We start from the raw sequence: 16805 nt of genomic DNA, 5'->3' as shown, positions 1-16805 counted from the left end.
CATACGATTGCTCTCCTTGATATATATCGGGGGAGGTTGCGTACATGTTTGGCGTGACAGGTATGATTCCTTTAGGAAAGTCAGTTAAACCGACGTAAGTCAAAATTTTGAATGAGAGTAATTTAACTTGTAATCTCTATGAGTGCGGGTATATGTGTTGTCGAACATCCATCCAGCTTTTAACATATACATTGACGATGGAGTCACTTTCTGATCCATTTCCACCGATGGACTCCAAACTTTCCAGCTGTACTTAGCAGGGCCGAACATTTATAAATACGCTTGGGCCATTTTTCATCTTTGGATTTGTATGTAAAGTTTGAAAAATCCAAGTTTCATCACGACCTTGTGCATTTGGTATCATATCAACACGGCTTTCTTTTGCTTTTTGCACCAATCGTTGTGGTCTTCACATTATGTACCGCCCTTCTTTGAAGATTGAAGATTTTAGCCCAATCTGTTCAAGCATTTGCCTAAAGCGAGGGATCCATTGTACCTATCGACTGGCTCGGGATTACGGCTTGATTTGGGTACATTGTTTTACAGGGAATATGAGGTAGCATTGACTACCTGCTATAATTTCAGTCAACACCCACTTGGATGGTTTCGCGCGGTTGAAAGAGCCTCTCCACTGCACTTACTAACTATTAAGGATTTTTCATTTCTAAATAAAACACTTGATTGTATGATGATCGATAGTAGGTTCCATTGATGTTTGTATACATATATTACAAAGAGAAAAGAAATCCAGATGATGAAAATTTAGCAATTCAGTTGTATAAGCTGCTGTAGAGGCGATTCGTTACTGTATCTGGCTCGCCAAAATTAACTTTTAGCGAATCTGCTGGAGATGCTCCAAGTATACTGTACATATAAGGGGTTGTATAGAAGAGAACTCTCAATCTTCACCACCTTGTACAATATCTTATTGCGCATATGTTGTCTCGTTTGCATTTCTTAAAAAATAATATAATGTTTAGAATGGACTATGCTATATAGATATATTATGATGTAAAGATCAAACTTTGTTTTAAAATTATAGTAACGAGGTATCTGAACAAAATGTAAATGGAAGGGGTGAATGAAAGGGAAATAGAGAAAGAAAGGACTGTGTATCGGGTAAGGAGGAAGGAAAAAAGTAAGGAATCGAATTAGAACGGATCCAACATAAAGTTATATACTTGACCAACCGCTACGCCAAGGTTTTTGACACAAGCGGTATTAACAGAAATTGTATAAAATGTAGAAAGCATGTTGTTCAACCGGGTAGGCAGCACGGCGCGTGCGGTCTCCACGGCATCGGAAGGAATGAATTCAGACAGTGGTATACGTACATCGTCCTTGTCATCGCCGTCGCCTTGTTTCCGCTTCTTTTGGCGTCGCTGGCGTCTGTTTGGCAATCGTTTGAACAGCTCCAAGACATGCTTGTGTCCTGCCTCCAACGCCATCTTTTCAGGTGTCTTGCCCATGATGTTACGTGCGTCAAGGTTGGCTTTGGCTATCAATGCTTGGACAATGTCCACTTTGCCAGTCCAGCTCGCAAAATGCAGTGCAGTAAAGCCGTTATGATCGGACTGATCCACATCGCAGCCAAGTTTTACCAGGGTTTTGACGAGTCGATCATAGCCGCAGATGGTCGCCAGATGCAGCAGACTGTGCTGGTTACGGTTCGTGAGCGATAATTCGTTCATGTAGGCGGTGCAGTTCATGTGCATTGCTGCAACAAGCGCTGATATCACTTGTTCTTCGAGTCGACCGATGCACAGCGTGCGTGCATTGTCGTATACGGCCATGGCGCCTTTCAGTGAAAGCATGTCGCGGTATTCGATACGCAATCCTTTTAATGTAGCGCTTCGTTGGTTGCCGTTGGTCGTTGTTAATGCTGTCAAAGAAGAAGAACTGTCTTTGTTTGCACTATCGCCTTGAACAATTCGCATGGCAATCTGGCGCGCGTCTTCCACCTTGCCCATGGTCTTTAAGCCGACAACTTGTAATGCCAGCTCCATCAAAGCACGATCGCTTTCGTCAAAGTATGTGAATAATACAACGTCTTGGCCTTCGAGCATCAAAGGATGTTCTTTGAACGAAACTACAACAGGACCAGCACTGGCAGCTGGAGGAAGAATGCATAGTAGCGTATTTGAGCTCCAGCAATGCGTCGGAACGGCCGGATTCTCACCAAACAAGCATGTGAGTCCTTCGTAAAAGTTAGCGCCGAGCACTGTGACCTCTGAACCACCGTAGACAGGTCCTTCTGAGGGAATTAGTCGATGAAGGCGTGGCAGATTGGGACCATTGGTCCTTGAGCGCTCTACTGCATTCTTTTGCTGCATTTTGGCATACATGTTGCTGGCTTGCCACTGTTGCTGAGCACAGGTCATGCCCGTCGCCAATGTACGTCGTCGATGCGAAGTAGAAGGTGGAAGTTGCGGCAAGGGACGCTCTGTCATGGCAGTAGAAGTGGACGGCGTTGCAGAAGAAGCGCGACCTGTGAGTATCTGATGTTGCTGTCCTCGCTGATGATTGTGTGGAACGACTGTCGCGCTGGTAGGCGCAATAGCAGACGATGACGATGAGGATATTAACTGATCAACGCTGATATCTTCAGAGTTAAGGAAATCAAACAGTTCGCCCTGTGGTATCTCAGGTACAGTGTCGCTGTAATGGTGCATATGTGACAGGAAGCTCTGGCTTCCAGTAGATGAGGATGTAGTTATAGTAGGTGTTGCAGTTGCAGTTGCAGTTGTGGTGGTAGTAGGTGGCAGTTGTTCTAAATGAAGCGAATCTGTCATTGATGGTGTGGCGGGAGTAGTGCTGGTTGCAGCAGCAGCAGCAGGGGTAGTGGCGGCAGTAGTGGCAGTAGTAATTGCATATTTCGAAACGGATGAGTTGTTAGGGCTGGCGGGTATTTCATCAGTCTGAGATGTTGGAGTAGGAGGAGTCGATACCATCGGACTGGGGCTTGACACACCCGAGTCGGTTTCACCATCTCCGGCTGCATTGTTTGCTTTCTTTTTAGAGTTAGAGGGTGCTTCTGCAGTGCTGCTGCTGTTATCAAACTCGGTGCGTGTTCGCTTCCGTGCTGTAGTTGATTGCTGTTGTTGTTGTTGCTGCTGCTGTACTTTCGAGCTCTTATGATCATCGGTAATCATGATGGGTGGCGATCGGCCTGTGGCGATAACGTGGTTGTGCGAGTCTTTGACAGTAAACACAAGCCTATATGATTTTGTTGTATCTGCGTAAGCATGTGTGTGTAATCCAATCCATCAAAAAATTAATTTTGAACAAGTACAAGATGAAAAGTACCTGAACCCGGTCTTTTCGCTGTGATGTCGACAGTAACAAGTGACACGTGTTGGCAATGTTGCTTCGCCATCATGAAACTCGACGTACTCGCTACAGTTAAACAAGAGAATTTTTCGTCGTTCCTGCGCCATCACGTCTTCGTCATTCAAGTCTGGCAAGTCGTTTGCAAAAAGGGCAGCTAATTTAGCAGCACTTGCTTCCTTCTTGGCCGCACGTGCAACTTTGTTATCTCGTTTACGTTTTAAACGTTTGCGCTACAAGAGTACAAGTGTTAAATGATGAGTGTTTCTGGATACGTGATCATGGGTGTAGACCCCATACATAAAACACAGCATAACCCAACCGCTAAGCGAACAAGCAGGCAAGCAGCTGAAATTCGATAGTTACCTCTCGATGAACACAGCTTGTGCACATGATGATCTCGTTATCCGGATGACTGTCGCATACCACCGCAGCCTCAAGTCTAAGTAATTTAGACTCATCGAGCGCTGAATTGTCGTCACCACTACTTGCAGCGGCAGCAGTAGTCGTAGTCGTAGCACCCTTTTGATGCTTGCGTTTTAGTTTCTCTTTTGCCACCATATGTTCTGGAAGGCGCACATGAGTCCAGTCGGTCGCAAGTTCATTGGTTGTAGAGTTGATGAGCTGAACGCACACCTTGATCTGGGTCTCCACGCGAGATTTAGCACCTGTTTCCGGCAAGCCGAGCACGCGAATGTGATATGGGCTAGCTATTTTGCTGCCAGGACTGTTGTGCATAAATGCATGTCTGTTAGTAAGCGATCAGTGTAAACAACATTGTGAGACGACTTACAGCATAATAGAGGATTCCTTGGTAGGATCCAAGAGTAGTTTGTCGGGAGCTGCATAATCCGAAGACGAGCCATCCTCCGACTTTTGAAGCTTAGGACCGAGAAGGCCGTTTTGGCTAATACAGACGAATCATCACATTAGTTAGTGTCATACAACAATCTAAGATACCACTGCTTATGATAAGGAAACATTGAATGCTTACCCATGCAGGGCTGCCTGTGCAAGGAAATCTTCAAAATTCAAACAGTTTCTGGCTAGGATAGGAATAGCATGCAGTAGCGGGTTTGCGAACGCCTATTCGAACGATGACGGTATTGTTGTTATTATTGAGCTATCTCTATCCCAAATACATGTAATGTTATATAAACTTACACTGACAAAACCGCCTTCTTTTCCTTTCGTTGTCTTGGCATTAGTATTTGCCATTGATTCCTGTTGCTGTTGGATTGACTTTGTTTCGTCGTTTGCAGTTGCTGACAACTCCATTAGCTCTTGGTCATTCATTGGTAGCTGAGTCATACTGTGTGAGGTTGTAGGGTCGATTTTATGTTGGTCATGGCTCATTAGTACACTAGAAGGGTCGAGTACTATTTAAAGGTCATAATAAGCAAATGATATTCAGGCACCTTTCCCGTGATGGAAAGAAACAAAAAAATAAAAGGGGGAGGGGAGAAACGGGTTGGGCATTATGGTGGCAAAATACAGAAACGTACCAGAACGGTGGTGGCGATGGTTGCTAGGGTGACTGTCGTAAGAAAGGTGTCGTGAATTGTAATCCGTTACTTGGTTCAAGAACAAATCCATGGCGTCTTCGGTTTGTTCGGGCGGTGATGAATTGGTTGAACTGTGCAAAGACATTGTGCCATCGCCATCGAGCGATTCTAACTGCGGGTCTTGCTGAGGTGGTTCCATTGAATATGGAAAGGAAGGGGTGAGAGAGGGAGCACAGAAAAAAGTATAATAGTAATAGTAAGAAGTAGTAATAGAAGTAGGCAATAATAATAATAATAATTTTTTTTGTTACAAAAAAAAATGTGTGTGTCAGTGGTATGAACTTTAATGAAAAAGGCTGAACGATTGGTTCAGGCGCAGGCACCAGAAGAAATACTCATGTGTGTATATGGCGGAGTTGCTACGATTTTTACGTCATAAAAGATGTGGCACGGCATCAGGCTGGGTAGTAGTAGTAGCTAGCGCTTGATGATCAAGAAAAAAGCATATGCGCATTTATTGTATTCTCGTGGCAAAAAACATGCACACACATGACCTTTTTTTTTTTTTGTATTTCATAAAGTGTACAAATGATAGCTTTTGGGGAGGCAGAAGAGACTTTCCTTCTTTTTGTTTGTGCGTGAAAAGATGTTGATATTATGTACGAAAGGAGGAAAAGTTATGAAGATGGCGATCAACAACAAACAACAACAGAATTATGAGCTGCGTGCAAACTCGACCCGCAAAATGAGGTTGTCGTAACCGTAGCCGTTGATTGCTTGCTGTGCCCGCTCGGCATCCATTTTGTCGGTGAATGACACAAACGCAAAGCCCTTGCACAGGCCCGTTTCACGGTCGCGTGCAAGATATACACGGGCGATTTGGCCAAAGCGATAGAACAGGTCGTATATGTCGTTGTCTGTGACGTCTTCAGACAAGTTTGTGACACGGAGCGTAGCACTGTCATCGCGCTTGGTGTCGCGCATGGATTCACCGGCTCCGGCACCGGCGCCCTTTCGAAGATGGGGTGCAATGTACTTGCTTCCACCGCCAGGTCCATCGGCAGCTGCGGCTGCAGAGTCTGGGGTATCGGCTACATAAATCATATCATCACATGCGTTTGTTGAGTTACATACATCATCACAATAAACCCTCCACTTCCCAATCGACACGTGAAAACCCCAATCATTCCCTCCTTATGCAATTCATGCCTATCTTTTTTGTCCTTACCGCGTTCGTTCTTAGCATTTTCAATGGAGTTGGCAATCTCATCCAATGGCTGGAGCGTATCCTTGTAAGGACATTTGGATGTGAAATGCTCGCCTTTACAGATACGGCACATGATATTCTTAGCCTTGGACTGTCGCTGGAGCTTCTCTTGTGCCTCTTCAGCAGCAACAGTATCGACGCTCTATAACCAAGCAATGATTGTTTAGCCTTCTTCTTACACACTTGCTCTTTTCGTCCCAACCTTTCCAATTCCTCTTCCTGCAATACCTTGCCGGCAGTGCTGCCCAGCTTTAATGGGATATTTTCACCAATGGTGGTTGTAGAGAGATCGGGTCCGGGCTTGTTGCCTTCTTCTTCGCCAAACTTGACCCATTTTTTACGCGCGGCAACAGACTTGTTGACGTTTTCTGTAACGAGCTTCGAGCGGATCTTTCGTGTGACCTTTTGAAATGTTATTTGTGCAAGAATTGTTGCGTCAATTGATGTTCGTTGAAATAAAAAGGAGGGCCAGAGATCACGCCGCTGCGGTAGGGAATGCTTCGGTCCATGTTTGCTGCTGATGTATAAAATTCAAATCAGTTTTAATTACCTTTACAGTCTTGCCATCTTCGTTTTCTCGGAATTCAACAATGGTTTTGATGCCGTTTTCGTCTGTGAACACCTTTGGTTGAAAGGCATCTATTTATAAATCACGTTAATATTTGTGTCAAGTCGCATCGGGTGGCGTTTCTATTTTTTTTTGTCGTGTTTAGTATTGCGTGCACCGAAACTGGCTAACCTTCTTCTTCCTCAATTTCGTCAGCCCACGAGTGCTTCGATGGTTGTCTAGTGAATTTGAAATTAAAATCGTCAAGTGTTCATTAATTGTTTGAATGAAGAACATCGTCTGCTTGGGGGGATCAATCGTTTAATTTTTACGTACACTGAAGCCATTTTGTAACAAGTTACTGATCGTTTGGAAATAGCGGCAGAAGAAATTTTTTTGTAGTTGGTCTTAGCAGAGCAAGCTCGAGCGACACTGTGACTTTCGAACTTTTGTGCCGCTGGGGAATCGAACCTGTCAAACCCGATTTTCAGGAAGCACCAAGATATATAATATACCTCTAATATCCTTTGATAACCCAACTTCCCGAGTTATTAAAGAATCTTCATCTTTTGATTTTTCTCTTTCGTCATAGCCGTCATAGCATATATCATTGCATATACTCCTGCTACTAGACTTGAGCTCCATGAAGCTAACAATAAGTGTCATTTATTCCAATATAGCGAACATATCAGAGCAAATCATAAGTGCACCTGACGACTTTATGGTGTAATTATTTCGACTAATGTGATTCACATTGGTCGTTTAAGAAGAGTACGGCTCAAATAAAGAAAAGAGGTTAAACTTCCTACAAGAAAACTGTTTCTTTTACAACAGTTTGAGATTTTACAACTGCTGAATTTTATGTGCAGTGGGCCCAGGTTTTGCAACTCCCTACACTTTTTGAAACGAGTTTTTAAAATATCACAAACTTAAAAAATCAGCAACTTGCAAAATCAGCTTTGTAGGATTGCATTTTATTAAAGGTAAGATGCAAAAAAGAATCCGTATACTGTATATAATCAGTACATGGTATATTGAAATTGTATATGGTATTGATATTAAAGTATTTTCCCTTGTTCATGCCGCTTTCAACTTTTACTTTCCAAAAGGTGATCGTTGGTTGGTTGAGTATGGGCCGATGCCTTTCTTTATGCCAAAGACGAGAAAAAGTGGAACTTAATCAAAGTACTTTCAATCCAGGATATGTTTACTTGCTCTAAAAAAAGTTTTTAACCCCTCCAGCGATTTGGCACCATTAGTATGGCAATATTCCTCCCAGACACGATCTTCCTGCTTGGCTATTATGAGCTTTCTGAAAGAAGATTTTTCTCATAATAAGATGGATCCAAAGTGGAACGGTAATAAGTACACAAAAGAACGACAAAGTCAAGACTAGTTAACTGCTTATATAGACACCTCCAGCTATGTTGAAGATACAATATACATCGTTATTTTGCTACTTTGTCATAGTCACGATCATCAGATGACAGCAATGCATGCAAGAAATCAAAATAAATTAGTCTGTTTTTATCTATGTTTAGAACTTTATTACTAACTCACGTTCAAAACTGTCACTGTTGCAAAAGGCGAGGGTACACTGTAATGATATTATTAATACTGCTAAAATGGTTGTCGCTATCAAGATATATACTGAAAAGTTGCTTATGTATACTAATCTATTACTACTACTATTACTACTCCTATATAATGGGGACAAATCAATGATAGATTTAGAAATGGGTATTGTGGTCAGCAACTACTCATTGCGATTTTGTTGTTGCTGCTGTTCTTCTCGATGGCGAAGACGATCGAGCGACTCCGCAATACGCTGCTCAGCCTCGAGTATCTGCTGATCCACTCTTTGTTCGAAACTAGGCATATAACTCCACACTTTATCGCGACGTGCCTCAATCTCTGGAGTAGTATCGCCGAAATGAACATTGGTAAGTGCAAAGGCATGCAGCATGCGCTGGTTTTCATGTAGTTCTCGGGCATGCGTATCATTCTCATCAATAGGAATGTTTTCAAGTTGCTCGGCCTCCGTGCGAATACCTTTCCACCTTTCAATGGCGTCCCTGATACGTTCTTGTTCAACCCATCTCGCCAGCTGTACCAGTCTGAAATCCAGACTACGCCTTTCAGAATCATTGAGGAGACTGCTACGGCGACTTTAAAGAAAAAAGTTCAAAGTTTGAATTGCTGTTCTTGTTTTTTGCTGCTTTGTATACGCTGATATATAGTCGAGGACAAGAAAAAAGTTATCACTTACAGCTGGTTTAATTCAGGATCTTGGTATCGTGGTTGTCCATCCTCTCGAATAAAATTGATACGTTCTAAAATCGCTTCCTCCACTTGTTGCTCGACATTTTGGTTAATCTGCTCCAGGATGGGAAGTCTTTGATAGTTTTGAGGTTCCTTCAAAAATCGAACAATTTCTAAAATACACACAATAACAAAGTTGTTTAATAAGTAGAAGCATGTAAAAATATCAAACCAATACAATAGAAAGGATAGAGCGCTTATACCCTTGATACGTTGTTGCCGGTTCTCTTTGTGTTGCAGTCGTTCTTGGTTATCTATATAGATTTATATGCGTGAAGAAAAAGCTGGATCAATAACACTTTCACAAAAGTTGAAAAGGCATAGTTATTGCTGATCTAGTTTATTTTACCTCGTTCTCGTGCTGATCGTCGCTCCTGCAGTGCTTCTTTGTTATCCGCTTCGGCTTCTCCAGAATTCTCACGCGTACGTTTACCAAGGACAGAGCTTGCAGAAGTATCTTCTGTTGTCGTCACTGGGAAGCTGCTGCTGCTGCTGGCACCTCCTTGTGGCTGAAGACGAGGAGACGCAGAAGATGATTTTTCGGATTGTTGTTGCTGTACTTGTCTTTCCATTGTTGATGATGCTAGGATATTTTTAAGGTGTGGACGCTTATCAATGAGCTCTGTTGATGATCCTGACTTTGGTGGTTGTACGGAAGAAGAGGGCTGTTGTTGCTGTTGCTCTTGCAGTAATTCTTGAAGAGAATTAATAAATGAATTTAAAGGACGACGTGGTTGAGGAGCGATGTACTGTGGACCATTATAATATCGAGGCTGCCAATCATGTCTCTGCAAAGCAGGAAGCTGTTGCCAACCTGTTCTATAGGGATTTAACGGGTATCCTAAAAGGAAGGGAGCTATATCTTGATCATCTGCTAGTGACTCCGTCCGGCGGTGTTGCTGATGGTGGTGTCCAAGTCGTCGCTGTTGTTCATGTACTCGCAGTGGATCTGCAGTCGATGAGGGATCATATACAGGTGAGTATATTCTGTGCGGTCCTTGCGGATGAACAGGGTTATAATAAAAAGGTTGTTGATGATTTTGTCGTGGTCCAAAGTACTGCTGCTGCTCCTGATTATTTCGTTGTTCGTTTCGTTCATGATAAAGTTGCTGCTGTTGTTGATGATGATATTGTTGTTGCTGTTCGTAATATTGCTGCCCATTATGCTGATAAGGCGGTTCATGATGTTGTTGATGATGCTGTTGATGGTAGGGATGTCTAAGATATTGCTGATGATAATTCGGTACATAATACTGTTGTTGCTGATATTGATGCGTCTCTTCTTCCGGCCATTGTATCCAACGAGGTCGACCTCTTCCCGGCCTACGCCCTTGTCCTCCACGATTTGCGCTTTGTTGTGAGATTTGCTGCGGTTGAGGCTCTTGACTTTCCTCTTGAGGTTGTTCATCAAGCTCTTGAACCTCTTCCCAAGGTTGCTCACGTTCTTCGGGATGCTCAGGATCTTCAGGTCCTTCGGCCTGTGCAGTAGGTTGCTGGACATGTTCAAGTTCGGGGAACTCTGGTATCTGTCCTCGTATGCGTCTACTTCTACGTGACATTAACTTGAATAGTATAGGGTGTTATATCCGGTTGTTGTGAGGAACTATAGGAGGGAAAGCTGATAGGTTATATGAAGTAGCTCTTTATAAAAATAAATGGATGCTGGTAGGTAATAACGAGTGTAATGCGACGATGATACTAATAGTAATGGGTGCAATGATGGGTACTTCTCTTGCCATTAGTTTAGCCTATATTTATAAGATCGAAAATACTGGCTACCTGCCGCCATTGCTAATAGTTAGTGACAGTAGCTGTTGATTGTCTACTAAAGGCAGCAGTAATGAACCTTCTTCTTGTTCACTTTTTACCTCATTGTTTATATCGATAAAGTTTAAGATTTTTGAATAGGTTTTGGCCCAATTTTCCCATACATGCATGACCATTGTCTCTTTCTGGTGACCCTTTAATCACATAGCCTCGGGTATGAAAAAAAGAGGCAATAGTAACTGTTGAATGGGAATGATTCACGTTCTATCATAAGAAACACTTTCTCAATTTGTGATCCGAATCGTTTGGCTGGTAACTTCAATGAGAATTGACTGTTTTTCTGAGGAGTATATATCTCTACAGCAAAAAGTTTGCCGCCATGGATATGAAGTACATCATACATTGTAGCGACCATGGAATCCATTCCGAAAGATTAACAACATCATTATGAAAGGTATTTTCTTCCCGCCAATATTGTGGGTTTGATGATATATATACCTTCATTGTCGGCGCTAGACGAGGAAGCTCTTATTTTTTCGTATATCTTGATGACAATAATGAATAAAGCATGCTGTTAAGCTGGACTGTTGCTATTATGCTATCTAAATCATGATAGGTGCTAATATGTATCTTATGTGCGATAAAAACGTTTTGACTGATTAATATTTAATAGCTTGATGATCGTTTATTATCCCAACAAAGTTTAGATTACCTTTGCGCGGGTGGTTTATTGGCAAAGACGGGGTGATTCAATGTATGTTTTACAACATAACTTTGACTTCCAAAGCTTTCTTTGGTAAAAGATTGGGGTGGCAAAAAACAGCATATGAGTAGCATTCTCATTTGTTCAGATGTATAGTTATAATACATATACAGTATAATCTAAGTAATGTTTAATGAATATTATAGAACAATACATATTCTACCCCTCCAAATGTTGCTACGTTTTGCCCAATGATAGGGTCTTGCCTTTCTTTTTCTATTCTTACGTTCTGATCCATGCGCTTCAACTGTGCTGGATCATGTCCATTCTGTCATGATTTGTTATTGATATGGTAAGAGTACGTCGTGTCGCTGTCTTTTCTCTGAATTTTTTGCTCGTTATGATCTTTGCTGCTTTAACCGATCGATGTTGCCACATGGATCCACGCAACGTACCCTATTAACTACTAATGATTTTAATTCCATTCTTCCGGATCATACAGAAGTTGATTTTGATGGTATGTTGTCGATCTCGACGCATACAGAATTGAGTTTCTCTTATTCGCACCTTTACCTTCTAAAACCGATTTTGCCTTTATTGTGGTGCTGGACATCTTCTCTTCGACCTAAATCGTTCAACGTCACAGAACTCTTGATGTTAAGTATCGATATCCGAGACACAGATATGGCATATGTTGCTCTCCTTTTTCACACTTGATGCTGATTTTAATTGATGTTTTGCTCCTGGTTTTCTTTTCGTTTTAATACTGAAAACTTGTGTTGGCCACAATTGCTTGATTTGTTTCTCTGTGAGATGTTGACCCTCGAGTTGGTTGCTTTTCCTACATAATAAGTCTAATCTCATTGATGGTTCCTGGGGATTGTTTTGTATATGTCTGCCACGAGTTCTGTTGCCGTCGTTGTTGTTGAGCTATCTTTGAAGCGATGTGAATCTCTGTCGCATAAACAACAGGAGTGTTTGAAAGTTCATCGTTCGTAAAACTTGACTTCATCTCTTGTAATTGGTCCTTTCTGGGGCAAGAGATATCGGCTAGTCCTTCGCGCGTTTGCCGGATGCGTGTTTAGTGCCCTTTACACGTTTTTGCCACCCAGTCAGACATGGATGTTGCGCCGCCTTTGAAAGTATTATAATGCCGTCATGTCAATCCAACAATAATACAATATGCCGCTTGCCAATAGTGTCCTCCAAATGCAATAGTTTGCTTGATACGTCTGGGATAGCTGTGCCTTTTGTCCCTTTTTGCTCCATTGCTTGTTGTCCATTCGCCGCCTCTTTACATAACTGCCTCGACGTTAAACCAGAAGTGATGCCGCATAGTAGTGTATCGCTGTCCGTGATGCCCCTTACCGTTCATGCCAATGAAGCTTCTGTATGGATTTGAAGACACTATCAATTTTTGTGCCATCTTTGCCGCATAAGAACATATACATAGCCATGAGTATAATACTCTTTTTATTTAATATTAGTCTGATCAATAGTAATGTGTATTACTATAGCTACCATATCCACTGAATGGTTATATGAATTGTTGTCAATTTCTCTTGTATTTTATTGTCGATTTTATATTGCTGCCACTTGTTTTAGTTGACAGCTTTGCGTTGCTGATTTGTTCTAGTTGTCAATTATGATCTATAGCCAATTATGCGGTTCTATAGCTTGTGATTGTTGATGAAAGGTTTGCGTGTTTTTAAGTCAATTACGCTTTCTCGTATTTTGTTGCCAATTCCGCCCTTGCCGCCACTTGAATGTTGCTGCCACCACGTTGAAGATCAATGGTTTTTGTTGACCCAATGTTGTTGCCCAAAGTTTTGATGCCATAAATAGAGATGTCCAGACTAGAGTATTCATGATGTAAAAACATCTCTGTTCAATCAAAATATTATCAAATCAGACGATATAATGCCGCAACGTCGTGGCTCCTTGTCGCTCTCGCCATTGTGTTTGGTTGTCGTCACACTTGAAACAACATAATAGGCGAATGATAAATACATCTTTGCACTGTACAATACCTGTTGCCTTTGTTTGTGATGAATTAGAGTTGTCAACTTTGCTAGAAATTGTTGTTGAACATCCTGAATAGTTGTCATGAATGCTGCCGCCGACTTTGACGCTCTTGTCCTTCGCGTCCAATTGCCAGCGCATTGAAAGAAGTCCCATTGTCTTGTAGCCACCTCATTGATTTAATGTTGGCTTGCTTGAATAGCTGACATTCGCGCACTGCTGCCAGTTTAAACCACCCTTGTCTTTTGTCCTTGTGTTGCCATCACATTCTCAATGCCAAAACCGTCCTTTCTGTTGCGTTGCTATTGTTGCCCCGGGTTCCCGTCACAAATAGAGATGAATAAGAGTTATTTCTTTCCATTGACTTGACGTTGATTAGTTTGAACAGTTACCTGGTATGCTCTTTTCACGATCTTGACTGAAATGAATAGTCGTGTGCGTTGCTGCAATGTTCGTCTTGTCATCATAGATAGCGTTGGATAATGTCTGTAGACATGATGTTCGTCGCTGCCCCTTTTTGCCACCATGTCCTCTTTGGATTTCTACAAAAGCAAGGATAAAGTGATGATTGTTTCGTTAACTCGAGACCTTCCCTAAACTAACGCTGTTAGTGAAGGTCTATCGTATGATTTGTGTACTTTTCCATGTTGAAAATGCCGCATACTTTAATTTTTTTTACCAGCTCAAAATTCCTTCCATGCCGATGTCACAACAAGTCAATTATTGCTGTCGTAAATAAGTCGATTCGCACAAAACAATGTCGCCTTTTTGTCCGCCCAGACTAAGCGATACCAACGTCCGCCCTACCACGAGTTGGAGTTGATCCGCCTATGCAAATGTTCTATGCGCATAATGTACTGCCCATGATAAGGTTCTGCCTTGTTGGTTTGTTTGAATGTAGATTTTCGCATTAGCTTGAAGAGTCCTTGTCGCCACAGCATCACCGATAGATAACAAATATACTCCTTCCCCACGCTGGAATATTTCGGTCCATGTTTCGATGGATGCTGCTTGTCCTTCGACGCACTTGTTCGCTGTTGTTGTTGTGTTTAGCAAGAGTGTCAAGTCAGAAAATCCGCCAAACAGAAATTGAATGATGTTTTTGTTTCTGATAGTCTGTTGTCAAAAGACTGATCAAGCCAAAGACGGGATTCTCACAACACCCCGAGTTTTTTACTCGGCTAGCCTGGAAAGCTGACACTTTCCATTGCGGCGTACCACTCACACCGCTGGTCAAACACCCCGGCCCGGGCACCCCAGCTTCAGGAATCCCCAAGGCAAAGGTGACTGTGACATTGACTACAACCGGTGGGGATTCAAGATATGGAAAGGGCGAGGATAGCTCCGGTTGAGCTTTCGGGGCGGGGGTTGGAGAACAACATTGCTCTGGTTACAAGGAGGGCTTCTGTAGTAACATCATCCACATGAGCTGGGACTGACTGGAAAGACAATTATACACTGAGATGTCCGGACCGCTTCCCAACGCCTGACGAAGGCGGAGACCGCCGACAACTTAAGACCCAAGAGCGTTCTCTCGAGTGAATATAATTGGTGTTTAGTCTACCATGCGAAAAGAAGAGCACGATTGAAGAAAGAACTATAAGGTATTACCTTGCCCGAACGCGAAAAAAAAGCAACCACGACGGACACGAACCACAGCAGACAACGGCGACACAGACAACAGCTACAGGATAGCGTCAGAAAAGGACAGTTTCCGTTAGAATACGCTATGATAAGGTACTTGACCATTTTTTAAACTTACCACCAAGCGTCTTCTTCCAAAAGACGGCGCGGTAAATCCGCTGCACGCCGCATGAACTCATCATCGTCCATGGGCGTGCAGATGAGCGCCTCGATCTCTTGTCTCCATGCCACGTTGACAAAGCTAACTCTTTAGAGAGCATTGCCAAAACGTCATCATCTTCCGTCCTTTCTTCGGCAAGAAACGGTGTGGCGACGGTGGTGACAGGAGACGACGGAATAGAAGAAAGCGGAAGGAGAAGATGGGACCGTGGTGGTGGTGGCCTCGGTGGTTGCAAGCGGAGAAAAAGACAACTGTTGGTGGTTGAAATCGGCGATAAGGGAGCGGAGGGACAGGACGGAGGAAGAAGAGCGGCGATGATGACGGTGCAATCGATGGGGGTAAGGAGCGTAACGGTTGGCGGTGTGTCTGCGGTGACGATGACGGTGAGCGGCGGCGGTGACTGTCGAGGAAGAAGAACGTCGGCGGAGGCGGTAATGCGGTGGCTACACGGAAGAGTGGCGGCGGCGACGATAATGACGAGGAGCGCGAGGATAAGGGCAAAAAAGAAAGAAATGGGTGCGGCGGCGGAAGTGAGGATGACCGCGGAAGGCGGTGATGGTGAAAGGAACGGCAGTGGTGGGTGGATCGTAAGAAGGTTGGTGACGGGCGAAGGAGTGGAGGCGACGGTGTTGCGGGTTGTAGGTGGTGTAGGCACTGAAGCGGGCGTTGTTGTGGTGACGGCGATGTTGGTGGTGGTGGTGGTGAACGGTGCCGGTGGCAGGCTTAATGGACGCGACTTCAAGATCCTCTTCTACTCCGTCTTCGTCTTCTTTTTGCACGTGCTCTTTGGCTACGGCGACAGCGGCAACAACACCAATACAGCGCGTGGCATTCTCTCCAATGCTTCAGCAGCATGCTCTTCGTCATTGCCGGAGCAAGTGACAGCAGGGCCCAAACCCGGAGATGAATGGAGGCGGGGACGAGAGGAAGAGGCATGAGACGAGAGTGAAGGTCGCAAGCCCAAAAAACAGTACTCTGCAGGAGCGGAAAACCAAACGAACGATTGTTTTGACGAAAAGTACGAACAGGAACTTGATCACTGCGGCAACAATTTGACGAACCGGCCAGCAGAATGGAACGCAGTCTATACACACCAAAACGGCGGTAATGGCAATAAAAAAAGTTTTATAGGGATGCAATTCCCAAAGGAGTGGTAAGGTAGGGGCTTTATAATAGCAGGACGTGACAAAAGGGTGGTCAATGTAGTCGTTTTTTTTTTAAAAAACAAGTGAAAATTAAATTTCCGCCAGACGCGTGACGTAGTAATTTTTTTGTCGCTATTCTGCTTGTTCTGAGCGTAAAAAAGCTATAATAAAGCAAAGGATTACAGGAATGGGGAACTGAAGAAGTACAAGTACTATGGAAACGGTCGTTGTAGTCGTTATGCGCGTGCGTCGTCCTTGTGTGTCTGGTTGTGCGTGTATGTTTCACATATGCGGCTGCTCCGCTTAATTTTCCAGACACCGTGTCAGAAAAGTCATATCTGATGGTCAGTGCGCCTACTACAAGAAGATTAAGTCCGCGGTTGCAATGGCAACAGC

At 43.3% G+C, this 16805-nt stretch overlaps 4 protein-coding genes across 4 annotated transcripts; 1 reads left to right on the top strand and 3 right to left on the bottom strand.

The window, feature by feature from the left end:
- Positions 1–795: 795 nt before the first annotated feature.
- Positions 796–5188, bottom strand: BDB00DRAFT_835164 (uncharacterized protein). Its single transcript, XM_053124387.1, has 7 exons — positions 4833–5188; positions 4492–4706; positions 4322–4413; positions 4121–4234; positions 3694–4054; positions 3307–3560; positions 796–3216 (listed from the first exon to the last, which is right to left on the bottom strand). The coding sequence occupies exons 1-7, from the start codon at positions 5029–5031 to the stop codon at positions 1152–1154; spliced, it is 3300 nt and encodes a 1099-aa protein (XP_052977202.1). The 5' UTR covers positions 5032–5188; the 3' UTR covers positions 796–1151.
- Positions 5189–5241: 53 nt separating this feature from the next.
- On the bottom strand, positions 5242–7051 carry BDB00DRAFT_835163 (eukaryotic translation initiation factor 3 subunit G-domain-containing protein). The gene is made up of 6 exons (XM_053124386.1): positions 6983–7051; positions 6839–6885; positions 6650–6738; positions 6328–6501; positions 6061–6241; positions 5242–5923 (listed from the first exon to the last, which is right to left on the bottom strand). The coding sequence occupies exons 1-6, from the start codon at positions 6991–6993 to the stop codon at positions 5547–5549; spliced, it is 879 nt and encodes a 292-aa protein (XP_052977201.1). The 5' UTR covers positions 6994–7051; the 3' UTR covers positions 5242–5546.
- A 1351-nt stretch (positions 7052–8402) lies between these two features.
- BDB00DRAFT_874780 (uncharacterized protein) lies at positions 8403–10527 on the bottom strand (the record flags this gene model as incomplete). Its single annotated transcript, XM_053127260.1, has 4 exons — positions 8403–8814; positions 8916–9081; positions 9172–9222; positions 9318–10527. The coding sequence occupies 4 exons, from the start codon at positions 10525–10527 to the stop codon at positions 8403–8405; spliced, it is 1839 nt and encodes a 612-aa protein (XP_052977200.1).
- Positions 10528–15471: 4944 nt separating this feature from the next.
- Positions 15472–16560, top strand: BDB00DRAFT_520444 (uncharacterized protein). Its single transcript, XM_053117703.1, has one exon. The coding sequence runs from the start codon at positions 15579–15581 to the stop codon at positions 16200–16202; it is 624 nt and encodes a 207-aa protein (XP_052977199.1). The 5' UTR covers positions 15472–15578; the 3' UTR covers positions 16203–16560.
- The last annotated feature ends 245 nt before the right edge of the window (positions 16561–16805 follow it).

Source organism: Zychaea mexicana, assembly GCF_025766255.1.
Source record: "Zychaea mexicana strain RSA 1403 chromosome Unknown BDB00scaffold_64, whole genome shotgun sequence".
Taxonomy (NCBI): Eukaryota; Fungi; Mucoromycota; class Mucoromycetes; order Mucorales; family Lichtheimiaceae; genus Zychaea; species Zychaea mexicana.
The sequence above is the reverse complement of the archived record's forward strand: the minus strand, read 5'-3'. Positions and strand labels throughout refer to the sequence as shown.

Bases quoted from the DNA above. Each gene is read 5' to 3' on its own strand.
- BDB00DRAFT_835163 (XM_053124386.1), bottom strand. The intron at 6,502-6,649 runs GTAATTAAAACT...ACATTTCAAAAG, and splicing joins AAGATGGCAAGACTGTAAAG to GTCACACGAAAGATCCGCTC. The intron at 5,924-6,060 runs GTAAGGACAAAA...TGATTTATGTAG, and splicing joins AAATGCTAAGAACGAACGCG to CCGATACCCCAGACTCTGCA.
- BDB00DRAFT_520444 (XM_053117703.1), top strand. From the start codon at position 15,579: ATGATGACGGTGCAATCGATGGGGGTAAGGAGCGTAACGGTTGGCGGT.
- BDB00DRAFT_835164 (XM_053124387.1), bottom strand. From the start codon at position 5,031: ATGGAACCACCTCAGCAAGACCCGCAGTTAGAATCGCTCGATGGCGAT. The intron at 4,055-4,120 runs GTAAGTCGTCTC...TATGCACAACAG, and splicing joins AAGGAATCCTCTATTATGCT to TCCTGGCAGCAAAATAGCTA. The intron at 3,217-3,306 runs GTACTTTTCATC...AAAATCATATAG, and splicing joins AGCGAAAAGACCGGGTTCAG to GCTTGTGTTTACTGTCAAAG.